Genomic DNA, 25555 nt, shown 5'->3' with positions numbered 1-25555 from the left:
CAGGATAGGCATGCTATGTTTTAATTTAGGCCTGAAATCCCTAAACCAGCTATCCCTGTTATGTGATTTCAGAGTCCTGTACGAAGAAGGATTTGAGGGTCAGTGAGGTAACCTGAGGTTTAACCCTGGTTATCAGTATCTCCAAGGTGGTTCTCTTTTAACCTGGCTAGGTCACCATGGTAACTCACCAGGTTTTCTTCTGAGCTTCGGCTTGAAATTGGCTAGAAAGCCTCTAACTACTTTTAAAACAATGTCTCACACTAGTCAACAGCCAATCTATGATCCTTACAGATTCTCAGCGGAGAGAATTAGATATAAATTTAATGTGTTGAGTCGTAACATTGTATTAATATCACCAAACTGAGCCATGCAGTTTCAGTAGAGTTACTGTACAGTTATAGCTACAGTTACATTACAGTGACTGTATATAGTTGTACTTACCGTAGAGTTACTGTATGTGTCGTTGTAGCAGTCAGCTGATGTGTGAGGTTGTTGTTTCTAACTGAAAAGTTCTCTGGACATTTAGAGTTCTCTGAAATGACTCACCTGTAAAATAAAGTAGCAGACATCAATACTTCACTATATTATTCATCAGTTTGATGTTCACTTGCATATAGTGTATAATTCCTTGAAAACACATTGTTATGTTTATTTGCTTCATCCTGTTTGACTGATGGTCGTTTTAAACTGCTGGTTAAATGCCTTATTTCAATAATTTAGCTGCAATATTAATACAAGTGAAAAGAGTGTTGTGCTCCTTATACTTTCTGAATTATTATTATTATTATTATTATTATTATTATTATGACTGATATTGTGGCTTGAAGCATCGAAAACAACATCCTTGAGAAATATTTTGAGTCTTTTAATAGAAATCTTCCTGTGTGTTTGTCAGAGGAAGTCTATCATTTCAGAAATGTTGGACTTTTATTTTGAAAGCCATCAACTCCTCTCTCCCGGAAGCTGTCGTCTTCACTGCGGCTAACTTCCCGCTGTTTAATCAAGAAGGCAACTCGTAGCAGTTTCTTTATTGTTAGTGAGAAAGTTTGTGTTGTGATCCGTCAGAGCCTCTGTGTGTCCGGATAAACCTGTCTGAATGGACTTTGTGCTGTTCACCTTTTCTTTCTGGATGTTTTACCTCTGACTCATCTCTTGGTAGACTATAAACACGTTCAAGTTAGCTTAGCATGCTAGCTTGTTAACACCGCGACGCTATTCAGAGTGAGTGTTTGTTGGAGAACAAACTGTGTTTCTGACGGAGTTTGTGTGGAGAAAAAGTTGGTGTCACTGTGTGAAAAATGTCTAAAGTCCAAACGGTGAGAGCGCTGGTGGAGCAGCGACTGACTGCGGCTGCTGAAGAGATATTTGGGCTGTTTGAAAGAACGATAGCAGAGTACGAGGAGGAACTTTGTCGTTCAAAAGAGAAGAACGAGCGACACCAGAAACTACTGGACGTTGTTTTCAACCCTCAGCTTCACTTACATAGAGCAGGTCAGTTACTTTACTTTGGTTACACAGAGCAGGTTAGTTACTTTACTTCAGTTACACAGAGCAGGTTAGTTACTTCAGTTATACAGAGCATGTTAGTTACTTTACTTCAGTTACACAGAGCAGGTTAGTTACTTTACTTAAGTTACACAGTAGGTTAGTTACTTTACTTCAGTTACACAGAGCAGGTTAGTTACTTTACTTCAGTTACACAGAGCAGGTTAGTTACTTTACTTCAGTTACACATAGCAGATTGGTTACTTTACTTCAGTTACACTGAGCAGATTAGTTACTTTACTTCATTTACACAGATCAGGTTAGTTACTTCACTTACACGGATCAGGTTAGTTACTTCAGTTACACGGAGCAGGTTAGTTACTTTACTTCAGTTAGTTCAGACTGTGTATTTTTCCTCACTGTGTTCTTCTGTGTTTCCTGCAGACGTTCAGCAACTGTCGGTGGGTGAAGAAGAGTTGCCCTCTGAGCAGCAGGAGAGGATCTGCAGTCTGGACCAGGACCAGGACCAGGAGGAGCCAGAGCCCCCACACATTAAAGAGGAACAGGAGGAACCTTGGATCAGTCAGGAGGGAGAGCAGCTTCAGGGGCTGGAGGAGGCTGATATCACCAAGTTCACATTCACTCCTGTCCCTGTGAAGAGTGAAGAAGATGAAGAGAAACCTCAGTCCTCACAGCTTCATCAAACACAAACTGAACAGATGGAAACAGAAGCTGATGGAGAGGACTGTGGAGGACCAGAACCAGACAGGAACCCCAATCCAGATCCACATTTACAACCTGATACTGCAGACTCTTCTGTACCTGAGACTGATGACAGTGGTGATTTGAAGGAGACCAGAGAACCTCAGTCAGGTTTGGACTGTTTGAAAAAAGATGGCTACCCTGTCAGAGATTCCTCGTTTCGTGCTGGTGAGAAACGATTTAGCTGCTCTGAGTGTGGGAAAAGATTTGGCGACAAGTACGATCTGAAGAGACACATGAGAATCCACACAGGAGAGAAACCTTTCAGCTGCTCAGTTTGTAAGAAAACTTTTACACAGGGTGGAACTTTAAAGTCACACATGAGACTCCACACAGGAGAGAGACCTTTCAGCTGCTCAGTTTGTCAGAAAACTTTTACACGGAGTGACACTTTAAAGGAACACATGAGACTCCACACAGGAGAGAGACCTTTCAGCTGCTCAGTTTGTCAGAAAACTTTTACACGGAGGGAAACTTTAAAGGCACACATGAGACCCCACACAGGAGAGAGACCTTTCAGCTGCTCAATGTGTGCTTAATCTTTTGCACAAAGTAGGCATTTAAAGTCACACATAAGACTCCACACAGGAGAGAAACCTTTCATAAATGTGCTGGCCGCTCATCCTCAAAGTTTCATCAAACTGAGGAGAACAAAGAGGCAGAGCCTCCAGCCAGCAGCCCACATGAAGAGATGTAAACCTCTTTTTCAATTTTTCGAAGGACTCGAAAAAGATTTTCAAGTTCTTTTTAAATGCTACAAAGGTTGTAGTAACTTTTATAAATATTTTTTTCTGTTTGTATGAAATTTACCTACAATATAATTAAACAATACTTTCTTTTCCATGATGAGATATGATTTTAATTTCTTCTTTGTTTATTTATTTGTTCTATTTTTACAAAGCAAAAGCTCACAAATTGATATTTTAATTCAATATTTGATTATAGAAGTGTAAAAATTACAACTTAATTTTTTTTAACAACAGAACAAAATAAAACTAGGACTGCGCGCAGTACTGAACCGGCCCTCGCAGTACACGCGTGTCGGGGCATGCTGCCGTCAGGGTTTGTGCGTTACAGGGGCCAGTCTTTACCACCCCTATGAATTTCATTGCCTTAAGTCTTATGGTCTGGGCACAGTGCCAAATATTAAATTAGACTGCCGCCAGAGCGCCACCTAGGGGCCGATCAATAAAATCTTCAAGGGTTATCCTCAGGAGGGCATTGACAATAAGTATACCAAGTTTGGTGTTAACCCGACCAACCGATTTGGAGATATAAAATACTAAAATTTAAAGAGCGCCACCTAGTGGTCATCGCCCAAAATTTTGCAGAGAGCCTCAGGGGTTTATGGGGAAGTAGTTACCTGAGTTTCATGTCATTCAGACACACCAATGTGGAGATATGCAACACTTTGTGTTTTGTGTTGATAATAGCGCCACCTGCAGGAAGTTGTTATTTAATAACTTGATTATTCTTTGGGTTATCAAAATTCTTTTAATAACTTTTTGTTTTGAGGGTCCATAGATGCTGTGTGCAAAGTTTGGTGCAAAACGATGAAATTGCCTAGGAGGAGTTCGAAAAAGTAGGTTTGCGACATTTCACGAATTTGCGGAAAAAAAACTCCAGGCATGGGCGTGGCTTATATCTCGAGATTCAACACAACTCAGTGAACGCGTGGATATAAGTTTTTTGAATGTGCGATAAAGTATGTGGGAGTTATTAGCCAAAACGCACTTTACTTTATTATAGCGCCACCTAGTGGTGGAAATTCAGGATGACAATAGATTATAAAATTTTTCACCATGTGTGACCTATATTTAAAGTTTCATGAGTTTTGGGGTATGTTCAGGCAGTGAAAAATGAGATCATTTGGGACAAAGAATAAAAAAATAAATAATCATTCGAAATACAATAGGGACCTTGCAGGTCGTTGCCTGCTCGGGTCCTAAATATTCTTGGTTTACCGAAGTTGCCTGAGAGTTTTCCCTTCTTCTGTTTGTGATTCCAGGATAGGCATGCTGTGTTTTAATTTAGGCCCGAAATCCCTAAACCAGCTATCCCTGTTATGTGATTTCAGAGCCCTGTATTTTGAAGAAGGATTTGAGGGTCAGTGAGGTAACCTGAGCTTTAACCCTGGTTATCAGTATCTCCAAGGTGGTTCTCTTTTAACCTGGCTAGGTCACCATGGTAACTCACCAGGTTTTGTTCTGAGCTTCGGCTTGAAATTGGCTAGAAAGCCTCTAACTACTTTTAAAACAATGTCTCACACTCGTCAACAGTCAATCTATGATCCATACAGATTCTCAGCGGAGAGAATTAGATATAAATTCAATGTGTTGAGTCGTAACATTGCATTAATATCACCAAACTGAGCCATGCAGTTTCAGTAGAGTTACTGTACAGTTATAGCTACAGTTACATTACAGTGACTGTATATAGTTGTACTTACAGTAGAGTTACTGTATGTGTCGTTGTAGCAGTCAGCTGATGTGTGAGGTTTTTGTTTCTAACTGAAAAGTTCTCTGGATATTTAGAGTTCTCTGAAATGACTCACCTGTAAAATAAAGTAGCAGACATCAATACTTCACTATATTATTAATCAGTTTGATGTTCACTTGCATATAGTGTATAATTCCTTGAAAACAGAATGTTATGTTTTTTTGCTTTATCCTGATTGACAGATGGTCGTTTTAAACTACTGGTTAAATGCCTTATTTCAATATTTTAGCTGCAACATTAATACAAGTGAAAAGAGTGTAGTGCTCCTAATACTTTCTGAATTATTATTATTATTATGACTCATATCGTGGCTTGAAGCATCGAAAACAACATCCTTGAGAAATATTTTGAGTCTATTTTAATAAAAATCTTCCTGTGTGTTTGTCAGAGGAAGTCTATCATTTCAGAAATGTTGGACTTTTATTTTGAAAGCCATCAACTCCTTTGCCCCGGAAGCTGTCGTCTTCACTGCGGCTAACGTCACGCTGTTTAATCAAGACCGCAGCTCTTAGCAGTTTCTTTATTGTTAGTGAGAAAGTTTGTGTTGTGATCCGTCAGAGCCTCTGTGTGTCCGGATAAACCTGTCTGAATGGACTTTGTGCTGTTCACCTTTTCTTTCTGGATGTTTTACCTCTGACTCATCTCTTGGTAGACTATAAACACGTTCAAGTTAGCTTAGCATGCTAGCTTGTTAACACCGCGACGCTATTCAGAGTGAGTGTTTGTTGGAGAACAAACTGTGTTTCTGACGGAGTTTGTGTGGAGAAAAAGTTGGTGTCACTGTGTGAAAAATGTCTAAAGTCCAAACGGTGAGAGCGCTGGTGGAGCAGCGACTGACTGCGGCTGCTGAAGAGATATTTGGGCTGTTTGAAAGAACGATAGCAGAGTACGAGGAGCAACTTTGTCGTTCAAAAGAGAAGAACGAGCGACAACAGAAACTACTGGACGCTGTTTTCAAGCCTCAGATTCAGTTACACAAAGCAGGTTAGTTACTTTACTTCAGTTACACAGAGCAGATTAGTTACTTTACTTCAGTTACACAGAGCAGGTTAGGTACTTTACTTCAGTTACACAGTGCAGGTTGGTGACTTTACTTCAGTTACACTGAGCAGGTTAGTAACTTTAGCTACACAGACCAGGTTAGTTACTTTACTTCAGTTACACATAGCAGGTTAGTTACTTTACTTCAGTTATACAGAGCATGTTAGTTACTTTACTTCAGTTACACAGGGCAGGTGTTTTACTTTACTTCAGTTACACAGAGCAGGTTAGTTACTTCACTTCAGTTACACAGAGCAGGTTAGTTACTTTACTTCAGTTATACAGAGCATGTTAGTTACTTTACTTCAGTTACACAGGGCAGGTGTTTTACTTTACTTCAGTTACACAGAGCAGGTTAGTTACTTCACTTCAGTTACACAGAGCAGGTTAGTTACTTTACTTCAGTTACACAGAGCAGATTGGTTACTTTATTTCGGTTACACAGAGCAGGTGAGTTACTTTACTTCAGTTACACAGAGCAGTTTAGTTACTTTACTTCAGTTACACAGAGCAGTTTAGTTACTTTACTCCAGTTACACAGAGCAGGTTAGTAACTTATGTATCTAAAATACCTGCAGTTACATTAGAGTAACAGTAGTTACTGTGTGTAACATTGTTGTAGAGCACTTTAATTAATGTACTTTACCTACACAGAGCAGGTTTGTAAGTTGAGTTATGGTTCCTGTTGATATTAATTCAGCATTTTTGGAACTGTAGTTTCAATTATCTCTGTCAAACAGAGATGAATACACAGACTGTGTTTTTTTCCTCACTGTGTTCTTCTGTGTTTCCTGCAGACATTCAGCAGCTGTCGGTGGGTGAAGAAGAGTTGCCCTCTGAGCAGCAGGAGAGGATCTGCAGTCTGGACCAGGACCAGGACCAGGAGGAGCCAGAGCCCCCATACATTAAAGAGGAACAGGAGGAACCTTGGACCAGTCAGGAGGGAGAGCAGCTTCAGGGGCTGGAGGAGGCTGATATCACCAAGTTCACATTCACTCCTGTCCCTGTGAAGACTGAAGAAGATGAAGAGAAACCTCAGTCCTCACAGCTTCATCAAACACAGACTGAACAGATGGAAACAGAAGCTGATGGAGAGGACTGTGGAGGACCACAACCAGACAGGAACTCTGATCCAGATCCACATTTACCTCCTGATACTGCAGACTCTTCTGAACCTGAGACTGATGACAGTGGTGATTGGAAGGAGACCAGAGAACCTCAGTCAGGGTTGGACTGTTTGAAAAAAGATGGCTACCCTGTCAGAGATTCCTCGTTTCGTGCTGGTGAGAAAAGATTTCGCTGCTCTGAGTGTGGGTCAAGATTTGGCGAAAAGTGCGATTTGAAGAGACACATGAGAATCCATACAGGAGAGAAACCATTCAGCTGCTCAGTTTGTAAGAAAGCTTTTACACAGAGTGGACATTTAAAGTCACACATGAGAGTCCACACAGGAGAGAGACCTTTCAGCTGCTCAGTTTGTAAGAAAACTTTTACACAGAGTGGAATGTTAAAGGGACACATGAGACTCCACACAGGAGAGAGACCATTCAGCTGCTCAGTTTGTAAGAAAACTTTTGCACGGAGTGGACATTTAAAGTCACACATGAGACTCCACACAGGAGAAAAACCTTTCAGCTGCTCGGTTTGTAAGAAAACTTTTACATGGAGGGAAACTTTAAAGTCACACATGAGACTCCACACATGAGAGAAACCTTTCATAAATGTGCTGGCCGCTCATCCTCAAAGTTTCATCAAACTGAGGAAAACAAAGAGGCAGAGCCTCCAGCCAGCAGCCCACAAGAAGAGATGCAAACCTCTTTTTCAATCTTTTTGAAGGACTCGAGAAAGATTTTTAAGTCATTTTTAAATGCTACAAAGCTTGTAGTAACTTTTATAAATATTTTTTTCTGTTTGTATGAAATTTACCTACAATATAATTATACAATACTTTCTTTTCCATGATGAGATATGATATTCATTTCTATTTTTGTTTATTTTATTATTTTACAAATCAAAAGCTCACAAACTGATATTTTAATTCAATATTTGATAATATAAGTGTAACAATTACAACTTTATTTTTTTTAACAGCAGAACAAAATAAATACATTCTTGGTTTACTGAAGTTGCCTGAGAGTTGTCCCTTCTTCAGTTTGTGATACGAGGATAGGGCATGCTGTGTTTTAATTTAGGCCCGAAATCCCTAAACCAGCTATCCCTGTTATGTGATTTCAGAGTCCTGTACTACGAAGAAGGATTTGAGGGTCAGTGAGGTAACATGAGGTTTAACCCTGGTTATCAGTATCTCCAAGGTTATTCTCTTTTAACCTGGCTAGGTCACCATGGTAACTCACCAGGTTTTGTTCTGAGCTTCGGCTTGAAATTGGCTAGAAAGCCTCTAACTACTTTTAAAACAATGTCTCACACTAGTCAACAGTCAATCTATGATCCTTACAGATTCTCAGCGGAGAGAATTAGATATACATTTTTTGTGTTGAGTCGTAACATTGTATTAATATCACCAAACTGAGCCATGCCGTTTCAGTAGAGTTACTGTACAGTTATAGCGACAGTTACATTACAGTGACTGTATATAGTTGTACTTACAGTAGAGTTACTTTATGTGTCGTTGTAGCAGTCAGCTGATGTGTGAGGTTTTTGTTTCTAACTGAAAAGTTCTCTGGACATTTAGAGTTCTCTGAAATGACTCGCCTGTAAAATAAAGTAGCAGACATCAATACTTCACTAAATTATTCACCAGTTTGATGTTCACTTGAATATAGTGTTTACTTCCTTGAAAACAGAATGTTATGTTTTTTTGCTTGATCCTGATTGGCTGATGGTCGTTTTAAACTGCTGGTTAAATGCCTTATTTCAATAATTTAGCTGCAACATTAATACAAATGAAAAGAGTGTTGTGCTCCTAATACTTTCTGAATTATTAGGGCCTCGGGGCAATCGCACCGAGCATTAGTCCCATACAGCAATAGCTGTAGGGACCAGTGCTGCACTACTGTTATACTGTCGATTTTTTCTTCTTCCTCTTCCGGACGCAATTTCGTCCCGCTACTAGTCCTACAACTTGAAGAGTGCAGGACAAATTATATATCAAAACGTGCGGTTTGATCGGGATCGGTGTGCTATTACTTTTCTTGACAGAATGCGAATTTTTCGCGACGTAAGTTGCAAAAAACTGCCCAAAATTTTGCATTGAAATGAATGGGACGGCCGACAGAAAATGAGCGAAAAAGAACAATAATTGGAGTTTTTTTAAACGTCTACTTCTCCGGCATAATTTCACCTAGAGACTCCATTTAAACTTTAAACAGTAGACACAAGTCTTGTGTATCGGTGTTTTAATCCACGTTTCGATAGGTCATATAGTTTTTTATCAATCCCTGTTCAATGACCATGATCATTTTTGGAGAAATTCTGAGATTATAATGGGTGTGTATTGCACGGAAATTTCGTGTCACAGTGTGTGACATCATCGCCAGAGTGTAGAGGGAGAGAAAAAATTCTCAAAAAATAAATTTGAAAACTGCGCTCCAGGCCGCTGTGAAGGAAATTTGGTGTTTCTTGCATGGTGGGAAGTATGCGGTGACCTATTTGGTATTCAAGACACAAGGCATTGTGGGAACTGACTCTGTGAACTTAACAATTCTAACACCATGACTGAGGGGAACGTGTTGACCAGTGGGCTCTGTACTGATGTGATGTTTAGGGCAGGAAGATAGGGCCGCATTCAGGCTTGCTGAAGAGCCAATGCTGAAAAGTGCAACAGTCATAAGTCGAGCGGTGTACAGGGCTTTGTTGTATTTTAAAATAGCCATTCGGAATTGCGTGGCCTATGGAATACGAATGTGCTAATAAAACTTGCTGTACAGAGTATTGAGTGCTTTGTGTTTGGCGAGCTCACCCATTAACTTAGTGCAGTTTTTAAAATTGCCCCTACACCGCAAATTCCACTCTACAGAAATAATTTATACATAGAAACATAGGAAAATTTGTCTTCTCACTCACAATCCTCTGGTAAAGCTGTCAGAGTTTTAGTTTGGGCGTACAACGCACAGATGTGCCACCAACACGCACCAACAGCCTCATTGGGTCCCATATTAAAATCGCAGGAAGATTTCGGAAAAAAAGGAAGGTGGAACAGTTTTGTTAGATCGCTCTAACAAAGCTATTTTTAAAATTTTTCTTAAAGGAACACTCCACCGTTTTTTCATATTAAAACATGTTATTCGGTCAAGTAAGACGAGTTGATACAGACCTCTTGCGTCTCAATGCGTGCACTCAATCGCCGCAGTAATATCATCACTCCTGAAAAATCTTTTCCCCTCAGGAGTGATGATATTACTGCGCCGAGTCGAAGTGCTCCCAAGTGCTATTCCGCCATACATTATAATTATCCTTTTTATCCGCTTAGAAAAGCGCCACGTTTTATTTTGTGTCGCCATACTTGGTCGTTTAACTACTCGTGTAGCTGTATTTAAATAGGGAAAACGTGGAGGAGTTTGGTCGCTTCTAACTGTCCATCTGTTTGGATCCTAATGAATGAACTGGGCTAAGCTAAGTGCTAGCCAAGTGGCGCCGCGCGCCAGGGCGATTGAGTGCACGCATTGAGACGCAAGAGGTCTGTATCAACTCGTCTTACTTGACCGAATAACATGTTTTAATATGAAAAAACGGTGGAGTGTTCCTTTAAAGAAAATCATATGTAGACGTTCAGGAAGAACTCGGGACGCTCAAAGTGAGTCAGATCAATGATAGGTATTACGGTTTTGCCAAAAATGCTTTCTGTTCAAGGCCAGAAATTCCAGTCCACCTCTGGCTGCTGTCACTCTTTCATTAACAGGTGCCAGTTAATTCTGTTGATTGCTTTGATCTGATTGCCTTTGATCTTTGATGTGATTACAGTTACAGATACACACACACACACTTGCGTGTAAGCACGCACACTCCTCACACAGGCATTCACATGCTTCAAACACACACACACACACACACACACATACACACACATGTTGAGGTTAAAGGGCATAGTTTGAAATCTCTGAAGAATTTCATCATAGTGTACACACACTGGCAGTAGCCCCCGTGGCCCTTTCAGAATTTCCCCAGAGGAAATTTTCTAGTTATTATTATTATGACTCATATTGTGGCTTGAAGCATCGAAAACAACATCCTTGAGAAATATTTTGAGTCTATTTTAATTATTAACTTCCTGTGTGTTTGTCAGAGGAAGTCAATCATTTCAGAAATGTTGGACTTTTATTTTGAAAGCCATCAACTCCTCTGCCCCGGAAGCTGTCGTCTTCACTGCGGCTAACTTTACGCTGTTTAATCAAGACGGCAGCTCGTCGCAGTTTCTTTATTGTTAGTGAGAAAGTTTGTGTTGTGATCCGTCAGAGCCTCTGTGTGTCCGGATAAACCTCTCTGAATGGACTTTGTGCTGTTCACCTTTTCTTTCTGGATGTTTTACCTCTGACTCATCTCTTGGTAGACTATAAAGATGTTCAAGTTAGCTTAGCATGCTAGCTGGTTAGCACCGCGACGATAGTCAGAGTGAGTGTTTGATGGACAGCAAGCTGTGTTTCTGACGGAGTTTGTGTATAGAAAAAGTTGGTGTCACTGTGTGAAAAATGTCTAAAGTCCAAACGGTGAGAGCGCTGGTGGAGCAGCGACTGACTGCGGCTGCTGAAGAGATATTTGGGCTGTTTGAAAGAACGATAGCAGAGTACGAGGAGCAACTTTGTCGTTCAAAAGAGAAGAACGAGCGACAACAGAAACTACTGGACGCTGTTTTCAACCCTCAGATTCAGTTACACAGAGCAGGTTAGTTACTTTACTTCAGTTACACGGAGCAAGTTAGTTACTTTACTTGAGTTACACGGAGCAGGTTAGTTACTTTACTTGAGTTAAACAGAGCAGGTTAGTTACTTCACTTCAGTTACACAGAGCAGGTTAGTTACTTTACTTCAGTTACACAACAGTTTAGTTACTTTACTTCAGTTACACGGAGCAGGTTAGTAACTTCAGCTACACAGACCAGGTTAGTCACTTTACTTCAGTTACACAACAGTTTAGTTACTTTACGTCAGTTACACAGAGCAGGTTAGTTACTTTACTTCAGTTACACAGCAGATTAGTTACTTTACTCAGTTACACAGAGCAGGTTAGTTACTTTTCTTCAGTTACACCGAGCAGGTTTGTAAGTTAAGTTATGGTTCCTGTTGATATTCCTTAAGCATTTTGAGAACTGTATTGAACATTTTGCAACTTCAATTATCTGTGTCAAACAGAAATGAATACACAGACTGTGTATTTTTCCTCACTCTGTGTTTCTGTGTTTCCTGCAGACGTCCAACAGCTGTCGGTGGGTGAAGAAGAGTTTCCCTCTGAGCAGCAGGAGGAGCAGCAGGAGAGGAGCTGCAGTCTGGACCAGGACCAGGACCAGGAGGAGCCAGAACCCCCATACATTAAAGAGGAACAGGAGGAACCTTGGACCAGTCAGGAGGGAGAGCAGCTTCAGGGGCTGGAGGAGGCTGATATCACCAAGTCCACATTCACTCCTGTCCCTGTGAAAAGTGAAGAAGATGAAGAGAAACCTCAGTCCTCACAGCTTCATCAAACACAAACTGAACAGATGGAAACAGAAGCTGGTGGAGAGCACTGTGGAGGACCAGAACCAAAGAGCAACTCTGATCCAGATCCACATTTACAACCTGATACTGCAGACTCTTCTGAACCTGAGACTGATGACAGTGCTGATTGGAAGGAGACCAGAGAACCTCAGTCAGGTTTGGACTGTTTGAAAAAAGATGGCTACCCTGTCAGAGATTCCTCGTTTCGTGCTGGTGAAAAAAGATTTCGCTGCTCTGAGTGTGGGAAAAGATTTGGCGACCAGTACGATCTGAAGAGACACATGAGAATCCACACAGGAGAGAAACCTTTCAGCTGCTCAGTTTGTAAGAAAACTTTTACACAGAGTGGAACTTTAAATTTACACATGAGACTCCACACAGGAGAGAGACCTTTCAGCTGCCCAGTTTGTAAGAAAACTTTTACACTGAGTGGAACTTTAAAGTCACACATGAGACTCCACACAGGAGAGAGACCTTTCGGCTGCTCAGTTTGTAAGAAAACTTTTACACGGAATGGATCTTTAAAGTTACACATGAGACTCCACACAGGAGAGAGACCTTTCAGCTGCTCAGTTTGTAAGAAAACTTTCACACAGAGTGCACATTTAAATGCACACATGAGACTCCACACAGGAGAGACCTTTCAGCTGCTCAGTTTGTGAGAAAACTTTTAAAGTGAGTGGGTATGTAAAGTCACACATGAGACTCCACACAGGAGAGAAACCTTTCATAAATGTGCTGGCCGTTCATCTTCAAAGTTTCATCAAACTGAGGAGAACAAAGAGGCAGAGCCTCCAGCCAGCAGCCCACATGAAGAGATCCAAACCTCTTTTTCAATCTTTTTGAAGGACTCAAGAAAGATTTTCAAGTCTTTTTTAAATGCTACAAAGCTTGTAGTAACTTTTATAAATATTTATTCTGTTTGTATGAAATTTACCTACTATCTAATTATACTTTCTTTTCCATGATGAGATATGGTATCAATTTCTTTTTTTTTTTTTTTTTTTTTTTTTTATACAAATCAAAAGCTCACAAACTGATATTTTAATTCAATATTTGATTATATAAATGTAACAATTACAACTTTATTTTTTTTTAACAGCAGAACAAAATAAAAATATTCTTGGTTTTCCGAACTTGCCTGAAAGTTGTCCCTTCTTCAGTTTGTGATACGAGGATAGGCATGCTATGTTTTAATTTAGGCTCGAAATCCCTCAACCAGCTATCCCTGTTATGTGATTTCAGAGTCCTGTGCTACGAAGCAGGATTTGAGGGTCAGTGAGTTAACCTGAGGTTTAACCCTGGTTATCAGTATCTCCAAGGTGGTTCTCTTTTAACCTGGCTAGGTCACCATGGCAACTCACCAGGTTTTGTTCTGAGCTTCGGCTTGAAATTGGCCAGAAAGCCTTTAACTACTTTAAAAACAGTGTGTCACACTAGTCAACAGTCAAACTATGATCCTTACAGATTCTCAGCGGACAGAATTAGATATAATTTTAATGTGTTGAGTCGTAACATTGCATTAATATCGCCAAACAGAGCCATGCAGTTTCAGTAGTTACTGTACAATTATAGCTACAGTTACATTACAGTGACTGTTTATCATTGTACTCTCAGTAGAGTTACTGTTTGTGTCGTTGTAGCAGTCAGCTGATGTGTGAGGTTTTTGTTTCTAACTGAAAAGTTCTCTGGATATTTAGAGTTCTCTGACATGACTCGCCTGTAAAATAAAGTAGCAGACATCAATACTTCACTATATTATTAATCAGTTTGATGTTCACTTGCATATAGTGTATAATTCCTTGAAAACAGAATTTTTTTTTTGCTTTATCCTGATGGTCGTTTTAAACTGCTGGTTAAATGCCTTATTTCAAGAATTTAGCTGCAACATTAATATAAGTGAAAAGAGTGTAGTGCTCCTAATACTTTCTGAATTATTATTATTATTATTATGACTCATATTGTGGCTTGAAGCATCGAAAACAACATCCTTGAGAAATATTTTGAGTCCATTTTAATAATTTATCTTCCTGTGTGTTTGTCAGATGTCTATCATTTCAGAAATGTTGGACTTTTATTTTGAAATCCATCAACTCCTCTGCCCCGGAAGCTGTTGTCTTTACTGTGGCTCAGTTCACGCTGTTTAATCAAGACGGCAGTTAGTAGCAGTTTTTTTTATTAGTGAGAAACTTTGTGTTGTGATCCGTCAGAGCCTCTGTGTGTCCGGATAAACCTGTCTGAATGGACTTTGTGCTGTTCACCATTTCTTTCTGGATGTTTTACCTCTGACTCATCTCCCGGTTGACTACAAACACGTTCAAGTTAGCTTAGAATGCTAGCTGGTTAGCACCGCGACGCTAGTCAGAGTGACTGTTTGATGGAGAGCAAGCTGTGTTTCTGACGGAGTTTGTGTGGACAAAAAGTTGGTGTCACTGTGTGAAAAATGTCTAAAGTCCAAACGGTGAGAGCGCTGGTGGAGCAGCGACTGACTGCGGCTGCTGAAGAGATATTTGGGCTGTTTGAAAGAACGATAGCAGAGTACGAGGAGCAACTTTGTCGTTCAAAAGAGAAGAACGAGCGACAGCAGAAACTACTGGACGCTGTTTTCAAGCCTCAGATTCAGCTACACAGAGCAGGTTAGTTATTTTACTTCAGTTACACCGAGCAGATTAGTTACTTTACTTCAGTTCCACAGATCAGCTTGGTTACTTAACTTCAGTTACACCGAGCAGGTTTGTAAGTTAAGTTATGGTTCCTAGTGATATTCCTTAAGCATTTTGAGAACTGTAGTTTCAATTATCTGTGTCAAACAGAGATGAATACACAGACTGTGTATTTTTCCTCGCTCTGTGTTTCTGTGTTTCCTGCAGACGTCCAACAGCTGTCTGTGGGTGAAGAAGAGTTTCCCTCTGAGCAGCAGGAGAGGAGCTGCAGTCTGGACCAGGATCAGGACCAGAAGGACCCAGAGCCGCCACACATTAAAGAGGAACAGGAGGAACCTTTGACCAGTCAGGAGGGAGAGCAGCTTCAGGGGCTGGAGGAGGCTGATATCACCAAGTTCACATTCACTCCTGTCCCTGTGAAGAGTGAAGAAGATGAAGAGAAACCTCAGTCCTCACAGCTTCATCAAACACAAATTGAACAGATGGAAACAGAAGCTGATGGACAGGACTGTGGAGGACCAGAACCAGAGAGCAACTCTGATCCAGATCCACATTTACAAACGGATACTGCAGGCTCTTCTGAACCTGAGACTGATGACAGTGCTGATTGGAAGGAGACCAGAGAACCTCAGTCAGGTTTGGACTGTTTGAAAAAAGATGGCTACCCTGTCAGAGATGCCTCGTTTCGTGCTGGTGAGAAACGATTTAGCTGCTCTGAGTGTGGGAAAAGATTTGGCGACAAGTGCGATCTGAAGAGACACATGAGAATCCACACAGGAGAGAAACCTTTCAGCTGCTCAGTTTGTAAGAAAACTTTTACACAGAGTGGAACTTTAAAGTTACACATGAGACTCCACACAGGAGAGAGACCTTTCGGCTGCTCAGTTTGTAAGAAAACTTTTACACGGGGTGGATCTTTAAAGTTACACATGAGACTCCACACAGGAGAGAGACCTTTCAGCTGCTCAATTTGTAAGAAAACTTTTACACAGAGTGCACATTTAAATGCACACATGAGACTCCACACAGGAGAGAGACCTTTCAGCTGCTCAGTTTGTAAGAAAACTTTTAAAGTGAGTGGGTATTTAAAGTCACACATGAGACTCCACACAGGAGAGAAACCTTTCATAAATGTGCTGGCCGTTCATCCTCAAAGTTTCATCAAACTGAGGAGAACAAAGAGGCAGAGCCTCCAGCCAGCAGCCCACATGAAGAGATGCAAACCTCTTTTTCAATCTTTTTAAAGGACTCGAGAAAGATTTTCAAGTCTTTTTTAAATGCTACAAAGCTTGTAGTAACTTTTGTAAATAGTTATTCTGTTTGTATGAAATTTACCTACAATATAATTAAACAATACTTTCTTTTCCATGATGAGATATGATATTAATTTCTTTTTTGTTTATTTTGTTTTTTTTACAAATCAAAAGCTCACAAACTGATATTTTAATTCAATATTTGATTATATTAAGTGTAACAATTACAACTTTATTTTTTTTTAAATAGCAGAACAAAATAAAAATATTCTTGGTTTACCGAAGTTGCCTGAAAGTTGTCCCTTCTTCAGTTTGTGGTTCAAGGATAGGCATGCTATGTTTTAATTTAGGCTCGAAATCCCTAAACCAGCTCTCCCTGTTGTGTGATTTCAGAGTCCTGTGCTACGAAGCAGGATTTGAGGGTCAGTGAGGTAACCTGAGGTTTAACCCTGGTTATCAGTATCTCCAAGGTGGTTCTCTTTTAACCTGGCTAGGTCAACATGGTAACTCACAAGGTTTTGTTCTGAACTTCGGCTTGAAATTGGCTAGAAAGCCTCTAACTACTTACTTCTACTACTAACTTACTTACTTAAAACAGTGTGTCACACTAGTCAACAGTCAAACTATGATCCTTACAGATTCTCAGCGGACAGAATTAGATATAATTTTAATGTGTTGAGTCGTAACATTGCATTAATATCGCCAAACAGAGCCATGCAGTTTCAGTAGTTACTGTACAGTTATAGCTACAGTTACATTACAGTGACTGTATATAGTTGTACTTACCGTAGAGTTACTGTATGTGTCGTTGTAGCAGTCAGCTGATGTGTGAGGTTTTTGTTTCTAACTGAAAAGTTCTCTGGATATTTAGAGTTCTCTGACATGACTCGCCTGTAAAATAAAGTAGCAGACATCAATGCTTCACTATATTATTAATCAGTTTGATGTTCACTTGCATATAGTGTATAATTCCTTGAAAACAGAATTTTTTTTTTTTGCTTTATCCTGATGGTCGTTTTAAACTGCTGATTAAATGCCTTATTTCAAGAATTTAGCTACAACATTAATACAAGTGAAAAGAGTGTAGTGCTCCTAATACTTTCTGAATTATTATTATTATTATGGCTCATATTGTGGCTTGAAGCATCGAAAACAACATCCTTGAGAAATATTTTGAGTCTGTTTTAATAATTTATCTTCTTGTGTGTTTGTCAGAGGAAGTCTATCATTTCAGAAATGTTGGACGTTTATTTTGAAATCCATCAACTCCTCACTGCGGTCAAGTGAGCCGTCATTCGTTTCTCCGTAGTCAAGCCAGCCGTCCCTATATAATGTAGTGCGCCCGTATTGTGACATTTACGGTAAATTCACTGAAACTGCTCCAAGAGAGCTGACATGAAGTATAAACACTTTATTGTCATTCTTTATCACCTTTTTTTCAGTATAAAACTCTTACCAGCAGAGAGGAGATGAAGTATTAACGTTACATCAACAGTTACATGTACAGTAAAATATTACATTATATTTTTAAAAAATCATAAAATTTAAACTGTCTGTTTCCAGTCACTAATTTCACTGCAGGTTCATTCTACAGGACTGCAGGTATATCCTCACACATTTACAGGATTTTTCACTGTGGAAATTCATAATAAAATGCATTTGAATATTTACTGTACATTAAACATTTTACATTATATTTTTAAAAATTCATAAAAATTAAACTATCTGTTTCCAGTCACTACTTTCACTGCAGGTTCATTCTATGGCACCTAAGGTATATTATCACAAAATTACAGCACTTTTCACTGTGGAAATTCATAATAAAATGCATTTGAATATTTACTGTACATTAAACATTTTACATTGCATTTTTAAAAATTCATAAAAATTAAACCTTCTGTTTCCAGTCACTAATTTCACTGCAGGTTCATTCTATGGCACCTAAGGTATATTATCACAAAATTACAGCACTTTTCACTGTGGAAATTCATAATAAAATGCATTTGAATATTTACTGTACATTAAAATATTACATTGTAATTTTTAAAAATTCATAAAAATTAAACCTTCTGTTTCCAGTCACTAATTTCACTGCAGGTCCATTCTACAGGACTGCAGGTATATCCTCACACATTTACAGGATTTTTCACTGTGGAAATTCATAATAAAATGCATTTGAATATTTACTGTACATTAAACATTTTACATTGCATTTTTAAAAATTCATAAAAATTAAACTATCTGTTTCCAGTCACTACTTTCACTGCAGGTTCATTCTATGGCACCTAAGGTATATTATCACAAAATTACAGCACTTTTCACTGTGGAAATTCATAATAAAATGCATTTGAATATTTACTGTACATTAAACATTTTACATTGCATTTTTAAAAAATTCATAAAAATTAAACTATCTGTTTCCAGTCACTACTTTCACTGCAGGTTCATTCTATGGCACCTAAGGTATATTATCACAAAATTACAGCACTTTTCACTGTGGAAATTCATAATAAAATGCATTTGAATATTTACTGTACATTAAAATATTACATTGTAATTTTTAAAAATTCATAAAAATTAAACCTTCTGTTTCCAGTCAGTAATTTCACTGCAGGTCCATTCTACAGGACTGCAGGTATATCCTCATACATTTACAGGATTTTTCACTGTGGAAATTCATAATAAAATGCATTTGAATATTTACTGTACATTAAACATTTTACATTGCATTTTTAAAAATTCATAAAAATTAAACCTTCTGTTTCCAGTCACTAATTCTCTGCAGGTTCATTCTACGGCACCTAAGGTATATTATCACAAAATTACAGCACTTTTCACTGTGGAAATTCATAATAAAATGCATTTGAATATTTACTGTACATTAAACATTTTACATTGCATTTTTAAAAATTCATAAAAATTAAACCTTCTGTTTCCAGTCACTAATTTCACTGCAGGTGCATTCTACAGGACTTCAGCTATATCCTCACACATTTACAGGAATTTTCACTGTGGAAATTCATAATAAAATGGATTTTAATATTTACAGTACAGTAATATATTACATTGTATTAAAAAAAGAATTAAAATTAAACTGTCTGTTTCCAGTCACTAATTCCAGTGCAGGTTCATTCTACAGGACTTAAGTTATATTCTCACAAATTTACAGGAATTTTCACTGTGGAAAATATAATAAAATGCATTTTAATATTTACAGTACAATAATATATTACATTGTATTTAAAAAATAATTAAAATCAAACTGTCTGTTTCCAGTCACTAATTCCACTGCAAGTTCATTCTACAGGACTTAAGTTATATTCTCACAAATTTACAGGAATTTTCACTGTGGAAATTCATAATAAAATGCATTTGAATATTTACTGTACAGTATTATATAATAATAATATAGTAATATTGAAGTGCATTTTATTCTGAATTTCCACAGTGAAAAGTCCTGTAAATGTGTGAGGATATACCTGAAGTCCTATAGAATGAACCTGCAGTGAAATTAGTGACTGGAAACAGGAGGTTTAATTTTTATGAATTTTTAAAAATTACAATGTAATATTTTAATGTACAGTAAATATTAAAATGCATTTTATTATGAATTTCCACAGTGAAAAATCCTGTAAATGTGTGAGGATATACCTGCAGTCCTGTAGAATGGACCTGCAGTGAAATTAGTGACTGGAAACAGAAGGTTTAATTTTTATGAATTTTTAAAAATTACAATGTAATATTTTAATGTACAGTAAATATTCAAATGCATTTTATTATGAATTTCCACAGTGAAAAGTGCTGTAATTTTGTGATAATATACCTTAGGTGCCATAGAATGAACCTGCAGTAAAAGTAGTGACTGGAAACAGATAGTTTAATTTTTATGAATTTTTAAAAATGCAATGTAAAATGTTTAATGTACAGTAAATATTCAAATGCATTTTATTATGAATTTCCACAGTGAAAAATCCTGTAAATGTGTGAGGATATACCTGCAGTCCTGTAGAATGGACCTGCAGTGAAATTAGTGACTGGAAACAGAAGGTTTAATTTTTATGAAGTTTTAAAAATTACAATGTAATATTTTAATGTACAATAAATATTCAAATGCATTTTATTATGAATTTCCACAGTGAAAAGTCCTGTAAATATGTGAGGATATGCCTGAAGTCCTGTAGAATGGACCTGCAGTGAAATTAGTGACTGGAAACAGATAGTTTAATTTTAATACATTTTTAATGTAAAATTGTTAATGTACAGTAAATATTCAAATGCATTTTATTATGAATTTCTACAGTGGAAATTCCTGTAAATGTGTGAGGATATACCTGAAGTCTTGTAGAATGAACCTGCAGTGAAATTAGTGACTGGAAACAGACAGTTTAATTTTAATTAATTTTTTAATGTAATATTTTTAATGTACAGTAAATATTGAAGTGGATTTTATTATGAATTTCCACAGTGAAAAGTGCTGTAATTTTGTGATAATATACCTTAGGTGCCATAGAATGAACCTGCAGTGAAATTAGTGACTGGAAACAGGAGGTTTAATTTTTATGAAATTTTAAAAATTACAATGTAATATTTTAATGTACAGTAATTATTCAAATGCATTTTATTATGAATTTCCACAGTGAAAAGTCCTGTAAATGTGTGAGGATATACCTGAAGTCCTGTAGAATGGACCTGCAGTGAAATTAGTCACTGGAAACAGACAGTTTAATTTTAATTATTTTTTTTATGTAAAAATTTTAATGTACAGTAAATATTGAAGTGCATTTTATTATGAATTTCTACAGTGGAAATTCCTGTAAATGTGTGATAATATACCTGAGGTGCCATAGAATGAACCTGCAGTGAAATTAGTGACTGGAAACAGATAGTTTAATTTTTATGAATTTTTAAAAATACAATGTAATATTTTACTGTATATGTTACTGTTGATGTAACGTTAATACTTCATCTCCTCTCTGCTGGTAAGAGTTTTATACTGAATTTTTAATGTACAGTAAGTATTCAAATGCATTTTATTATGAATTTCCACAGTGAAAAGTCCTGTTAATGTGCGAGGATATACCTGCAGTCCTGTAGAATGGACCTGCAGTGAAAGTAGTGACTGGAAACAGATAGTTTAATTTTTATGAATTTTTAAAAATTACAATGTAAAATGTTTAATGTACAGTAAATATTCAAATGCATTTAATTATGAATTTCCACAGTGAAAAGTGCTGTAATTTTGTGATAATATACCTTTGGTGCCGTAGAATGAACCTGCAGTGAAAGTAGTGACTGGAAACAGATAGTTTAATTTTTATGAATTTTTAAAAATGCAATGTAAAATGTTTAATGTACAGTAAATATTCAAATGCATTTTATTATGAATTTCCACAGTGAAAAATCCTGTAAATGTGTGAGGATATACCTGCAGTCCTGTAGAATGGACCTGCAGTGAAATTAGTCACTGGAAACAGATAGTTTAATTTTTATGAATTTTTGATGTAAAATTGTTAATGTACAGTAAATATTCAAATGCATTTTATCATGAATTTCCACAGTGAAAAGTGCTGTAATGTTGTGATAATATACCTTAGGTGCCATAGAATGAACCTGCAGTGAAATTAGTGACTGGAAACAGACAGTTTAAATTTTATGATTTTTTAAAAATATAATGTAATATTTTACTGTATATGTTACTGTTGATGTAACGTTAATACTTCATCTCCTCTCTGCTGGTAAGAGTTTTATACTGAAAAAAAGGTGATAAAGAATGACAATAAAGTGTTTATACTTCATGTCAGCTCTCTTGGAGCGGTTTCAGTGAATTTACCGTAAATGTCACAATACGGGCGCACTACATTATATAGGGACGGCTGGCTTGACTACGGAGAAACGAATGACGGCTCACTTGACCGCAGTAACTCCTCTGCCCCGGAAGCTGTTGTCTTTACTGTGGCTCAGTTCACGCTGTTTAATCAAGACGGCAGCTCGTCGCAGTTTCTTTATTGTTCGTGAGAAAGTTTGTGTTGTGATCCGTCAGAGCCTCTGTGTGTCCGGATAAACCTGTCTGAATGGACTTTGTGCTGTTCACCTTTTCTTTCTGGATGTTTTACCTCTGACTCATCTCCCGGTAGACTACAAACACATTCAAGTTAGCTTAGCATGCTAGCTGGTTAGCACCGCGGCGCTAGTCAGAGTGACTGTTTAATGGAGAGCAAACTGTGTTTCTGACGGAGTTTGTGTGGAGAAAAAGTTGGTGTCACTGTGTGAAAAATGTCTAAAGTCCAAACGGTGAGAGCGCTGGTGGAGCAGCGACTTACTGCGGCTGCTGAAGAGATATTTGGGCTGTTTGAAAGAACGATAGCAGAGTACGAGGAGCAACTTTGTCGTTCAAAAGAGAAGAACGAGCGACAACAGAAACTACTGGACGCTGTTTTCAACCCTCAGATTCACTCACACAGAGCAGGTTAGTTACTTGACTTCAGTTACACAGAGCAGGTTAGTTGCTTTACAGGTTAGTCAAAGTTCGAGAGGCTGAATATCAATGTTTGTCTGAGGATGTGTGTGTGTTACGGACAGAAGAACAGCTACTATGTTTGTAAATGTTACTTTAAATCTGCAGAAACAGCTCCTATCAATAACTGATCTATGAAAACAATAAGAAAAAAGAGGGAAACAGAAGAGTTTCGGGGGTAATGATGTCTGGCTCTGTGGTTGGATGTCAAAACAAGAATAGAAAAAAAATGCCTTTCATTCTTATTGATTACTTTGTCAAAAGATCCCTTTGAAGCTGAACAGAGACGATTATGGTTGCAAGCCAGTAAACGGACGGACTGGACCGCTGAAATCAGAGTAAGGCCAAGCGCAAATCGTGGCAGCGGCACCTCGCTGCGGCATCTCTAGTGGCACCCCCGGATGCCGCAGCGAGGTGCCGCTAGCGTCGCGGCACATGCCACTGTTTGGGGGAGATGCCACGGCACATGCCACTAGATGCCACGGCACATGCCGCTGTTTGGGGGAGATGCCACTGTTTCGGGGAGATGCCACGGCACATGCCACTAGATGCCACGGCTCATGCCGCTGTTTGGGGGAGATGCCACTGTTTGGGGGAGATGCCACGGCACATGCCGCTGTTTGGGGGAGATGCCACTGTTTCGGGGAGATGCCACGGCTCATGCCACTATATGCCACGGCACATGCCGCTGTTTGGGGGAGATGCCACTGTTTCGGGGAGATGCCACGGCTCATGCCGCTAGATGCCATGGCACATGCCGCTGTTTGGGTGAGATGCCACTGTTTCGGGGAGATGCCACGGCTCATGCCGCTAGATGCCATGGCACATGCCGCTGTTTGGGTGAGATGCCACTGTTTCGGGGAGATGCCACGGCACATGCCGCTAGATGCCACGGCACATGCCGCTGTTTGGGGGAAACAGCGGCATGTGCCGTGGCATCTAGTGGCATGTGCCGTGGCATCTCCCCGAAACAGTGGCATGTGCCGTGGCATCTCCCCGAAACAGTGGCATCTCCCCGAAACAGCGGCATGTGCCGTGGCATCTAGTGGCATGTGCCGTGGCATCTCCCCGAAACAGTGGCATGTGCCGTGGCATCTCCCCGAAACAGTGGCATCTCCCCGAAACAGCGGCATGTGCCGTGGCATCTAGTGGCATGTGCCGTGGCATCTCCCCGAAACAGTGGCATGTGCCGTGGCATCTCCCCGAAACAGCGGCATGTGCCGTGGCATCTAGTGGCATGTACCGTGGCATCTCCCCAAAACAGTGGCATCTCCCCCAAACAGCGGCATGTGCCGTGGCATCTAGTGGCATGTACCGTGGCATCTCCCCAAAACAGTGGCATCTCCCCCAAACAGCGGCATGTGCCGTGGCATCTAGTGGCATGTGCCGTGGCATCTCCCCCAAACAGCGGCATGTGCCGTGGCATCTAGTGGCATGTGCCGTGGCATCTCCCCCAAACAGCGGCATGTGCCGTGGCATCTAGTGGCATCTCCCCCAAACAGCGGCATGTGCCGTGGCATCTAGTGGCATCTCCCCCAAACAGCGGCATGTGCCGTGGCATCTAGTGGCATGTGCCGTGGCATCTCCCCGCTAGGTGCCACTGCCACGATTTGCGATTGGCCTTGCTGGAAATTCTCATATTTACACAGAGCTCATTTCATACAGACACACAGCTCAACTTTTAATAGCAGTGCTGCTGGAACCTGTGATGATCAGCTACATTAGAGCAGGATCTGAAGTCAGCAATAGCTCTAGACAATTAAATATATATATATATATATATATATATAAATGAGAATTTTTGATGATTTCAGTGGTCCAGTCCATCCGTTTTATGTCTAGCTCCAGAAGGTGTCTTTGATTGGTTTTTACCTGCACCACCATGTGGTGAACAGTGAGACGCATTCCATGCAAAGCAGTCCGTGGCCCAGAGGTTGGGAATCGGGCTTGTAAATGGAGAGTCACTGGTTCCCCAGGTGCCGTAATGTGCTGCCCACTGCTCCTTGCATGGTGTGTTCTCTTGTGAAAGGATGGGTTAAATGCAGAGGTTGAATATCCCCTTTGTGGGATTAATAAAGTAATTAATCTTAATCATAAACCTCTGTGTGTGTTTACACTTCTCTACAGACGTCCAGCAGCTGTTGGTGGTTAAAGAAGAGTTTCCCTCTGAGCAGCAGGAGAGGAGCTGCAGTCTGGACCAGGACCAGGATCAGGAGGACCCAGAGCCCCCACACATTAAAGAGGAACAGGAGGAACCTTCGACCAGTCAGCAGGGAGAGCAGCTTCAGGGGCTGGAGGAGGCTGATATCACCAAGTTCACATTCACTCCTGTCCCTGTGAAGAGTGAAGAAGATGAAGAGAAACCTCAGTCCTCACAGCTTCATCAAACACAAACAGAACAGATGGAAACAGAAGCTGATGGAGAGGACTGTGGAGGACCAGAACCAGACAGGAACTCTGATCCAGATCCACAAGTCCAAACGGTGAGAGCGCTGGTGGAGCAGCGACTGACTGCGGCTGCTGAAGAGATATTTGGGCCGTTTGCAAGAACGATAGCGGAGTGTAAGGAGGAACTTCATCGTTCAAAAGAGAAGAACGAGCGACAACAGAAACTACTGGACGCTATTTTTAACCCTCAGCCTCACTTACACAGAGCAGGTTAGTTCCTTTACTTCAGTTACACAGAGCAGG

The 25555-nt window shown here is 39.5% G+C and overlaps 3 protein-coding genes and 1 pseudogene across 3 annotated transcripts in view; all 4 read left to right on the top strand.

The window, feature by feature from the left end:
- The first annotated feature begins 1013 nt into the window (after positions 1-1013).
- Positions 1014-16607, top strand: LOC131984431 (zinc finger and SCAN domain-containing protein 12-like). Its single transcript, XM_059349252.1, has 7 exons — positions 1014-1491; positions 1930-2668; positions 6585-6601; positions 6951-7070; positions 12150-12166; positions 14878-15070; positions 15305-16607. The coding sequence occupies exons 1-7, from the start codon at positions 1299-1301 to the stop codon at positions 16339-16341; spliced, it is 2316 nt and encodes a 771-aa protein (XP_059205235.1). The 5' UTR covers positions 1014-1298; the 3' UTR covers positions 16342-16607.
- Positions 6603-25555, top strand: part of LOC131984887 (gastrula zinc finger protein XlCGF71.1-like) — a 23770-nt gene continuing 4817 nt past the window's right edge. Inside the window, exon 1 of the mRNA XM_059349879.1 lies at positions 6603-7499. Within this exon, the coding sequence (XP_059205862.1) occupies positions 6860-7492 (633 nt within the window). The 5' untranslated portion in view covers positions 6603-6859 and the 3' untranslated portion in view covers positions 7493-7499. The remainder of the gene's footprint in view (positions 7500-25555) is intronic.
- Positions 11046-13564, top strand: LOC131984847 (zinc finger protein 74-like; annotated as a pseudogene).
- Positions 25200-25555, top strand: part of LOC131984828 (zinc finger protein 239-like) — a 13760-nt gene continuing 13404 nt past the window's right edge. Inside the window, exon 1 of the mRNA XM_059349808.1 lies at positions 25200-25522. Within this exon, the coding sequence (XP_059205791.1) occupies positions 25267-25522 (256 nt within the window). The 5' untranslated portion in view covers positions 25200-25266. The remainder of the gene's footprint in view (positions 25523-25555) is intronic.

Source organism: Centropristis striata, chromosome 14, assembly GCF_030273125.1.
Source record: "Centropristis striata isolate RG_2023a ecotype Rhode Island chromosome 14, C.striata_1.0, whole genome shotgun sequence".
Lineage (NCBI taxonomy): Eukaryota > Metazoa > Chordata > Actinopteri > Perciformes > Serranidae > Centropristis > Centropristis striata.
The sequence above is the reverse complement of the archived record's forward strand: the minus strand, read 5'-3'. Positions and strand labels throughout refer to the sequence as shown.

Coding starts and splice junctions, on each gene's coding strand:
- LOC131984431 (XM_059349252.1), top strand. CDS start 1,299: ATGTCTAAAGTCCAAACGGTGAGAGCGCTGGTGGAGCAGCGACTGACT. Junction 1,492..1,929: donor GCTTCACTTACATAGAGCAG/GTCAGTTACTTT, acceptor TGTTTCCTGCAG/ACGTTCAGCAACTGTCGGTG. Junction 15,071..15,304: donor GATTCAGCTACACAGAGCAG/GTTAGTTATTTT, acceptor TGTTTCCTGCAG/ACGTCCAACAGCTGTCTGTG.